General features: G+C 39.7%; 1 protein-coding gene across 1 annotated transcript; it reads left to right on the top strand.

The window, feature by feature from the left end:
- Positions 1 to 8,275: 8,275 nt before the first annotated feature.
- Positions 8,276 to 9,217, top strand: LOC141049909 (olfactory receptor 10R2-like). Its single transcript, XM_073546749.1, has one exon. It carries the CDS (start codon positions 8,276 to 8,278, stop codon positions 9,215 to 9,217), a length of 942 nt encoding a protein of 313 aa, XP_073402850.1.
- Positions 9,218 to 11,201: the final 1,984 nt, after the last annotated feature.

Raw genomic sequence — 11,201 nt, 5'->3', positions numbered from 1 at the left:
ACAGAGTCAGACTTCTGCTGCCTTGCCTATTACAGGTTGGACAAGGCAGCCATGGTTTCAAATAAATCTCACTAGGAGGCAGGAACCTGTAGATAAACGACCGATCAATCTATTCGAATTTAAGGAATATGATGGAAACTGGGGAAACAAGGCTACTGATAAAAATTATATAGGGAAAGTGCCCGATCAGGAGCTAAAACTTAGCTTTGCAGTAAAAACTCCCTTTTCTCTGGGAGATAAACAAATTTGCAGTGACCAGGTGTGTTTGGAACGATTCCTACATGATACTAATTGGACAAGGAATCATTCATTCCTTTATGGCAATACAACACAGTGCACTGCAAGAGAGGCGGTTCATGTAGATGAAGAAACCAGAGAAGGTCAGTATGGAGATGGAGCAGCTGAAATGTCTATAAGCCTCAATACAGAACCGGAATGCCAACCATTACGATATTATAGGGCAGTTACTACAGATTTAGATGATTCCTGGTGCCTTTATACTGACACTACCCGGTTGGTTTCAATAGCGATAGCTTTCCTTAATGAATTTCAGTTTGAATTACCAAAAGGAGTTTATGTAGTCTGTGGAAGTAATGCATATAGATGGATTCCAAAAGGAGCTGAAGGTGCATGTACACTAGCTAAATTAGAGCCAGCCACCTGGGTATGGAATGAGAATGACTTTCCTTATAAAAATGTTCCTGGTCACATGATAGCGAAACGTAGTGCACCCTCACCCCAGCCACCTAAGCATCTAATGCATACCCCATGGTACCTTAAGACAGGGATGGTTCTTACTGGTCCTTTGGGAGTTACTGTATGTTCGGAACTTTAAGAAATGCACAGATGATAGAAGAATTGGGTGATATTTTTGATAATGTGACAGAGTATCTATTTGATGCCATTAATGTAGAATCTGCTTATATGAGACAGCTCATAGTTATAACTAATCAACATTCTATGGTGCTTGACTATCTTACGGCATCTCAAGGGGGATTCTGTCAGGTAGTAGGACCCGCATGCTGTCACTACATCGATCCATCTGGATTGATGAGAGTTACTCATGATATAGAACAAGCCAGGCTGATCAAGGAAGGAATATGAAAGGTTAATGCCTTAGAAGATTTGCCCTTTCCTGAATGGCTCGCATGGTTAAATCCTTTAAATCTGTTTAAGGGGATAGGTGGATGGATATCAGGAATAATTCATTTTTTAATTCAAGCAGTTTTTGTAATATTGGTTATTGCTGTAATGATAAGACTATTTGTTCTGCTCATAAGGAAAATTCTTGGTTCTAATTGTAAATGTTTTCCAGGTAAAGGTAGTGCCAAAATTGAGGCCAATTCAGGAATCAATCAGACACAAGTGATGACAACCTTTATAACCACCGTTCAGCGTAAATGTATATTCTGCAACAAGCAAACGTCAGTGGACCTGGCTGATTGTATGCATTGTGGAAAACCACTGGTCTGAACAAAGATAAAGAGAAGAACTTCAGGAAGAACTACAACGATGAAGATTACATGCATTATGGACTTCAAATGATTAAATGATTAACAATTACCAATATAAAATATATATATACATATTAATATATCAAAATATATGTTACAATATATTACTATAATTATGAATTTACTATGTCTCGTTAACACGTTACTCACACAATAGACCTAACTTCCCTCAATAAAATCTGTATTCCTCTGAGATAGGGCAATAAGTAGAACAGAGGTAGGGAAAGAAGGTCTGATTTCCAGGTATAACCTGAATGGATACGCAGCAGGACTGGTATCCCATGATATACATAGGGCAAGCCGTGTATTTTGTGAAGTAGGGTTATCTTGCAGGCCTTGGATAAAGGCAAGGATAGATAGAGGTAGGTAGACAGAATGATAAAAAGAGGGGAGTTGTCAAAGAAATGGTTAATCTTAGTTTCTATAGACCAGAAAAATAACTGAAAAACAACTTCTAACCCATGACACTATTTTAATTGTTATCATCTGTCTACGTGGTTAGAAATTCTGCCAAGTGGTCAGTTCCAAAATTCTCTCTTTTCTTAGAATAATGTCTAAAATGTCAAGGCCAAGTATTCTGGCCTATTAGTATTACCGGATGCAGTTCCATGAATTGTTAAATTGATATCAAGGAAGTGCCATATTCCCGTCATCCCCAATTAGACACATAATATATCATTTTGTCATATCTGTTATATAACTATTGTTTTTGCCAACTATCCACCATTTCGCAATTGTTACATAATATTACGGAAATTGTCTATATTTGTCTATTTCCTCTTTTGTGATCCTATAAAAGAAATACCCATCTCAATAAAGGGAGAGATTAACTTGAAAGACAAGCCTCCTGTGTATCTCTTTTTACGTCTCCATTCCTAGGATCCTAGGTAAGAGAAGCTCTAAATGAGCTTTACCTGAGGTTGGTGATTAGAGAAAAAATCCCGGCGCTGACAAACTTGGAGGCCCCAGCGAGATTGAATTCCCCTTTAACTATCAATTTGGACTGAAAAGGATTGCCTTGCTCTGTCGGGGGGAGAACAGAAAGGAGACCCGGGTACGTGAGCCATTTTGGCTCGCATCCTTTCTTGTCTCCCTGGATTGGCCCAGACTTCTTAACACCATTGGATGACAACATCGGGACATAATCTCAAATCCAGTGTTTGGGTTTTTTCGGGTCTATTCCCATTCCTTGCAAAACATGATTTCGTCTTTTTTGTGTCACCCTTCTTCTTCTCCCTCACCACCATAGTAATAGGGTGAACATATTACCCTCACTATAAATTTTTTAAAGGTGTTTATGATGCCTAGATTAACAATTTTGAGTGGCCTACCTCGATCATTCTTTGATATATATGTATATCACCTTCTAGTTAAGGGAACATTTTTGGAAACCAAAATAGCCAATGGATATTATTGGTATACAGTATGATTCAGTGTCTTGTTATGGACTGTCAGGTGGTCGTCACATAGTGAGTTCACATACTGCATACAGGATTTCACAGTTGGGACAGGAGACTTTGTACAGTAAATACAGAAGATCCTGGTCTCCTCCATATCAGGCTGAGTAGATGCAAAACACTCCACTAAATTCCCCAGCAAGGTTGATGTAATAACAGTCCTTGATGCTGCTATGTTAAACTAATAGTTTTTTTCAGGGCTAATTGAAATAGATTCTATTCTGTTATAATATCTCTCTGATGTGCAATTCATGTAGGGTGAGATGTGGCAGTAGGCATAGCATATTACAGGCATCTAGTCAGGGATTATTGCCTTATAAATTCTAACCCTTGCTGCTCTTTTTCATGTACTCATTGATCGATTCATGTTTTTTTTATAGTGATCTGTACTCAGAAATTCATCAAAACAGGCAGTGTTACTTGTGTTTCTAAAGAGTCTGTTTCTGCCACGTACAAGAAAATATCTTTTTAGGGCCAGTTCAAATCCCTTCTATATTCTACAATAATACCGCTCTTATCTGAAATTCATCTACGGTGAGGTGTAGTAGTAGGGATAGCACATGACAGGCATCTAGTCAGGGATTATTACCTTATAAATTATAAGCCTTGCTGCTGTTTCTTTCTATGCACTCATTGACCGATTTGTGTTTTTTTATGGTGTTCTGTACTCAGAAATTCATCAAAGCAGGCAAAATGAACTGATTTAATGTGTCCATTTGCAGTTTATCTGTAGCATCTGTATGTAAGAGGTTGTGGTGGAAGATTTTGCGCTATTGGAGCTGGAAATAACACTTCAGAATAGAGATACTACTACTCATGGGTGTAAAATCATTACCGCCAATCAGAAAGCCGCGGTTCCCATGCTGGCAAATAACAGCGTGAGCCCACAGCTGTGATCGGAGGTTTAAAATTTAGCTCTGGTCACTGGTATCAGCTGATAAGAGTACTGATTCCATCAGCTGCCGCCTGCTGCCGCTAGTAGCAGTTAGAGCAGGAGCGGCTGATGGGAGTATTTATCAGTCTGTGCCTGCGCTCTAAATACATAATTAAAGGAAATGGTAAACAGTAAAATGACATGTTTTACCAAAAAGCTCTATCTTGGTCTCATCTGTCCACCTGCTGGCCCTCTTAAAATTATGAGAGCCAGCTGCTGGCCCCCCAAGTTTCAAACTTTACAGGATTAATACAGAAAAGAAAATGTGCCCACCTCAGATGGATAAATTATATTGCAATTGCAAAGCATAGCAAGAAAGCTTAGTGAAGTCTGGCTGCTGCCCCTCTAAAATTAGAATGAGGGCTGCCTGATGGCCATCTAACAATAGCAATGGCCAAATGCTGGCCCTGTAACAATATTAAGGGCCACAAATAGTGCTGGCCACCGCCTTGAAAAAAAATTGTGACTTTAAAATAGAGTCATAAAATAAAGATGATGTGTCTGATTATGTCTCACACAACACATGGCCAGACAAGATATTAAAATGATAAAATTACATTTCCTGGTGAATGTTTTTTCACCAATGAAAGCAATGCAGACATGTAAAAACACAGCACAAACACTGTGTGTGAACATTGCCCAAACTGTGGAAGGGCATTTTTTTCCTATTTATTTTACCTTATATACAAGTCATTATCCTTGAAGGAATGTTTCTTGACATATTTTCCAGTAAAATCCATTTTAACTGCAGTTTTGTATGTTTTATTGTCAGCCCGTAAACGTGGCGTAATACTCTGACCACATTGTTCTCATCACCGACTGGTGACCGGAATGCTGCTCTGATGCCATTTCAGCACTGTTCCCATTGATTTCAGCAATTTTTAAACAACTCCAGACCTCGGGGTGGGGTTGGGGGCGGAAAAATGCTCGAGTTTCCCATGACTTCCATTATACTTGTTACTCGGTTCAAGCACTCAAACATTACGGTTTGCTCGACTCGAGTAACGAGAACCCAAATTATTAAAAAGTTAAATATGACTCGAAATAAAAGAGAAAATAAATCTGCAAAAGATAACAATCTAATATTAAAGCGAAGTCCTTTGAGATACATGATAAATCGGAGACTATAGTGAGTGAAAGACAGCAGTGATGTCACCTGCGGGACTCTGGAACCTCCCAGGAGGATCTCCTTTCTTTATATATAATTTCATAGTGCAGAAATCTCACTCCAGCTCCTCTGCAGAATATCAGGATATCAGGTAAGATCCTAAATATTTCCTCAACAATGTTATTAACATTTTTTTTTATTTGTCATAAAATTGAAATGTAAAAAAATTTGAACAATAAAAAATTAGACCCATAATCTTCATCCATGAACGTGTCAACATTTTGTCATGTTACACCCACAAACCAAAATATATTTTTATTGAGATTTTTTGTGTGTTACCAAAACAAAGTAGCAATTATTTGTGCAGTGTAAAACAAATTATACAGAGTTTTCTAAATGTTTAAAAATTATAAATCTGAAAATTGTGACGTACATTTGTACTCATCTCCCCTCATTGACCCCATGTCAATATTGTGCAGGACCACTTTTCACTGCAATTACTGCTGAGGTCTTTTGCACCTCTAGAGGTGACATTTTGCCCCTTCTTCTGTACAAACTCGCTCTCGCTCAGTGACATTGGATCGAGACGTCTGTGATCAGCAAATTTCAGGTCTTGTCACAGATTGTCAGTGGGATTTAGGTCTGGACTGCGCCGTTCGCACACAGGAACATACTGTGATATAAACCATCCAGTAGCTCTGGCAGGAGGTTTATGGTCATTGTCCCGCTGGAAGGTGAATCTATGCCCCAGTCTCAAGTCTTTTGCAGCCTCTTTACAGGTTTTCCTCCAGGATTACCCTGTATTTTGCTCTATCCATCTTCCCATTACCTTTGACCATCTTCCGTGCCCCTGCTGAAGAAAAGCCTCCCCTCAGCATGATGCTGTCACCACCATGATTAACGGAGGGGATGGTGTTTTCAGGGTAATGTGCAGTGTTAGCTTTCTACCACACATAGCGTTTTGCATTTAGCCCAAAAAGTTCTCCTTTGTTCTTATCTGACCAGAGCCCCTTCTTCCACATGCTCGCTGTGTGCCTACATGACTTTTTGCAAGATGCAAACGGGACTTAAGGCATGCTTTCAAAAATGTCTTCTATAAAGGCTATATTTGTGGAGTATAAACTAATGATTAAGGCTCTTAGCTGAAACGCGTTGATTGTTCATCCCAGGTTGTGGTGACCAGGATCCATGTCTTTTTTAATGTACTATTGTACCGAATAAAATTTTTTTTTATTTCATCACTGGAGGTTCTTTTCTCCCACCCTTTTCTATAAACTAATAGTTGTCCTGTGGACAGATTCTCCCCTTTGAGCTGTGGATCTTGGCTGCATCTCTAATAATTGAAATATTTCTTGACAATGCATTCTTGCATGGTGGACTCCACCCAGAATTTACTTCTTCTCGATGTCATTCAGCTCTCCATTCTGTCTTTTACTATTTGGTTCTAATACCAACTCAGAGCATTAGCAGAAGCTGATGTTTTATCAAAACCAATGCTAAATGATGCAGGGAAAATTGTTGGTGGCAGAGGCGTAGTTAGGGGTTCAGCTCAGGGGAGAGGTTGCGGCAAAACATCTGAGTGGGCAACTAACCAGGTAACCCTTTTTACAATTATCAGGGTGCACCCTAAATGTGGATTATAGGTGAGCCTCAGCAGATTTCAATGCTGCAGGGACCATGTAGTGGTGGAAAACATACAAGAGATCACAGGACAGTTATAGATGGTGGCATACAGATGACATTCTTTCTAATGGATTCATTCATTTTTCCCGTCTTTTCCATCTGGCCCAGACCGGCATGACATATTCTTCCAGCCAGGACACGACTGCAGAGATTACAGGCACATTTGACTTTTCACATTTCTACCACTGTCCCCATTGTGATGTACCAACTAGTGGTATTATGAGAGACAGGTATGTATCGCACAGAGGTCTGCTGTGGTCTAAATCCAGGACAGTTGGCTGAGTCTTGTTGCCCACAAACCAGAATATTATATTAGAGCTGGATTTAAGGGTTAACCAGAAAGTGATGGGTGGGTCTGGTTAACCACATACCTCCCAGGGGGTGTGTTGTTGTGATGTCAGAAAGGTCCTATATGCTTCCTGGTTGCACCACATGGAGGGAGATGGCTATGTGTGAGACTGGAGCTGTCTGGAGCTTCCTGAATGTCCAGGAAGCTACTGAGGGTCTGGACTATTGACAGGAATATGAAGCCAGTCTGGGAAACCTGAGAATCTGCTAAGGAGGTAACCCAGAGCCTAGGGAATTGTGAATTGAAGGGCGAACATAATCGGTTTAGTGATTGCTACGTCACATGTGGTGGAGAATGCGGGTAATATGTGGATTCTTCCCACGTATAGGGTGGCTCACCTCAAAGAAGTACAGCAGTTAAGGCTGGAAAGAGTGAGAATCGAGAGACAGCGTCGCTGCCAAAGATGGAAGACATCTTCAAATCATGGTACCCAATGATGTGAGGGTCCACCCAGTAATAGACGGGCCACAGCAGAAGCTAGATACAAATGGTGCAATGGGTCTCTAGGCAATGAAGAAAGACGCCAACTGAGAACTTTCTGAAAACGTCCTGAGGATAGTGGACAAATTAGGCTGAGGGGTAATGAATCCCCTGGTAAACCAATGCTGATGGTACTAGACAGGAGACCTAATAGTATATGTGAGGATACCGAGTCGGTCCTGACTGTAGATACAGACAGAAGTGTATCACACTGCTGTATTGACTGCCGAGGCGGGGGAGGTCTAACCAAGTCACGACTCGGGATTGTGAGATGACAAAGTCTGATGCCACATTTGTCACACAATCTATTCCAAACCTGCACAAACTCCTCATCCTGCTGATACCCCAATGCTGAACTGCTGCTGCCGTATATGTCTCTATTACTGCACCTGCTGTGTGGCATAAAAACAGGGCTCCTCTTAGTGCTCCACATAATAATGCCACCACTATGCCCCTTACAATGAAAAATGCCTCTTTTGTGCCCTCTAGATGAAAAAATTGACCCCTCTGCAACTGCCTCCTCTGCCTTTCCACCAGACACTAAGCTACTGGCTGATGGATTTAGCCAGCCAAGACAACTAATATTCCAAGTACCGCAATTCATGACTCAAATCAAGAGGGGGTCAACAGGTATGGTAATGTACCAAAATATTGTTTCATTGACTAACATCTTCTTTAGGGGTTTAGACATTTTAGAGATTCGTTATTAATATTGTTGACTAGAAAGTTGGTTCTTCAGGTCTTCAGGAAATGGATGAGAAGAATTGGACAGTGGTCACAGAATTTCTTCTTCTGGGATTCGGTGACCTCAATGATTTCAGGATCTTGACTTTTATCATCTTACTGATAGTTCACATTATGGCTTTACCTGGAAATATCCTTGTTATTTCTTTGATTTCAGCCAAAAAGAGTCTTCATTGCCCGATGTACTTCTTCCTCAGCCAACTATCTCTATCGGAGATCATGTTCACCACCGCCATTGTTCCCAACATGCTGCGACTGGTACTGGAGGGAGGTGGGAAAGTCTCAGTATTTCAGTGTATCCTCCAATTCTATTTATCAGGCATCCCAACCATTGTTCAGTGCTTGTTGTTGGCAGTAATGTCCTTTGACCGGTACGTGGCTATCTGCAGACCTTTACATTATACCATCATTATGACCTTCACACACCAAATACAGATGGTCACCACCTGCTGGCTGCTGGGCTTCTCGTTGTCGATCATTATATATGCTTTCCTTAGAAAATTGACATTCTGTCACCATACCATCATCGACCATTTTTTTTGTGATGTTGCTCCTTTGCTACAGCTCTCTTGTTCAGATACTTCTTCTGTTGAACTGGTCTCGACTTTGCTTGCTTACCCCATTATCCTGTCTCCATTCCTGTTCATCGTAGTTATCTACATTTCCATCCTACAAGCAGTTCTGAAAATCCCCTCCAACATTGGAAGACAGAAAACGTTCTCCACCTGCAGCTCCCACCTGACCTCAGTATGTCTGTATTATGGGACATTATCCTCCATATACATATTTCCATTGAAGGACAAGTTTATATACGCAAACAAGAGCCTGACATTGCTTTATGCTCTGGTGACTCCTCTGTTCAACCCTCTGATCTACAGCTTAAGGAACCAGGATATTAGAAGTGTAATATATAATTTTGTCCAAATTTTACAACTCGGCAAGAGATGAGCACTTTATTTTTTTACTATTGTAACCCTTACCCCACTCCTATTTCCTTCTGGAAGTCTTTCAGTAGAGATGGTAAGCAGGTTCTCCATGACTGATCTATCTAATAAAGTGTTGTATTAGTACAATTCCACCCATACAGTAAAGTAACTTTGACCATCTATGACTATGTCTAATGTTTTGAGGTAAAGCTTCACATTGATGAGGGGTAAAAACCCTGAGACATGTGTCTGAAAATTGTGTTTTTGTTCTGACTTCTTATCCTAAATCATGCAAGGTCTCTTTAAATGGTCAAAATTTACTTTAAGGACTGTACCTCCCATAGATGACAAAGAGAAGGATCCACTGATACATATCAAAATATCTTAAATGGCCATATGCCAAATTTATGGACCAACAATAATCATTATGAACATTCCAAAGATCATAATTCCTACACAAAAAATGAAGTCAAATTCCAAACCAGGTTATAAAAAATAAATATATTTTTATTGCCAAATTACTACCATACATTAAATAAGCAGATCAAGACAACAATTCACGTACAAAAACTCATGTGTGAAAGGACACAACTACTGTAATAACAGAAAGGGCTAACTAGCAGACCACATAGACATTGCACCTTAAAGATATTTCAATAACATATTTTTTCAAAAAAGTGCATAGTGCAAAGAAGTGCATTAATCATAAAAAGAATCATCCATGAATGTAGCAGGCATGAAGATATACAAATATCCCTGACTCCAAACTACTTAGTCACTTCAAAGGGTATGGCGATATCCCTTTAAGGAATGCTAGACTCACCCATATAGTATCTGTCAGTGTGTGTCCAATGGCAGCCCCGACGCGCGTTTCGCGTGAGCTTCCTTGGGGGGCTGTGACAGCTATCATTTTAATCAGTATAACAGTGCCAACGTGACAGGGTCTGTTGGTTACTGAGCACAATTCTGCTGACAGATTCACTTTAAATTACCATAAATTTGATGGTTATTTTCATGCACACAAGATAATTTTTTTAAACTCCTTTACCCCAGGGCCATTTTGCATTTTTGTGATTCTGTTTTTCACTCACCTTTTTCCCAGAGCCATAACTTTTTTATTTTTCCGCCAAAATGGCCATGTGAAGGCTTGTTTTTTCAAGATGAGTTGTACTTTTGAATGACACCATTGGTTTTACCATGTCGTGTACTAGAAAACGGGAAAAAAGTTTCAAGTACGTTGTAATTGCAAAAAAAATGCAATTCCACAACTGTTTTTTTTTTATCATGTTCTAAAAAAGCTTAAACTGACCTGCCATTATGATTCTCCAAGTCATTATGAGTTCACAGACACAAAACATGTCTAGGTTCTTTTTTATTTAAGTGGTGAAAAAAATCCCAAATTTGTAAAAAAAAAAAAAAAAGTACCATTTTCCGAGACCCAAAGCATCTTCATTTTTCATGATCTGGGGTGAGGGCTTATTTTTTGCGCACTGACCTGATATTTTTAATGATACCATACTGGTGTGTATTCGATCTTTTGATTGCTTGTTATTGCATTTTAATGCAATGTTGCGCTAACCAAAAAAATCGTAATTCTGGCGTTTTGACTTTTTTTCATTACGCCGTTTAACGATTGGATTAATTCTTTTTATATATTGAAAGATCAGGCGATTCTGAATGCTGCGATACCAAATATGTGTTTTTTTTTAATTTTTAATTTTATTTTGAAAGGGGGGGTGGTTTGAACTTTTACTCTTTTTTAATATATTTAAAAAGAATGTTTTTCTTACTTTTCACTTGCTTCAGTAGTGTCCATGGGAGACTAGAAGCTGCACTTGTCCGATCGGCTCTGCTACATACAGGCAATGATCAGATCGCTTGTCTGTAGCAGAAATGCTCACTTGCTATGAACTCAGACGGCTGGGTGGCGCTCATACCAATCTGGCAAGGACAACCACAGTGGTCTGCTTCAGTCCTTGGGTTGTCATGCCAACCCATCAGCGACC

This window comes from Dendrobates tinctorius, unplaced genomic scaffold, assembly GCF_039654945.1.
Source record: "Dendrobates tinctorius isolate UK_male_01 unplaced genomic scaffold, ASM3965494v1 ptg000151l, whole genome shotgun sequence".
Classification (NCBI taxonomy): Eukaryota; Metazoa; Chordata; class Amphibia; order Anura; family Dendrobatidae; genus Dendrobates; species Dendrobates tinctorius.
This window is presented reverse-complemented; position numbering and strand designations above follow the sequence as displayed.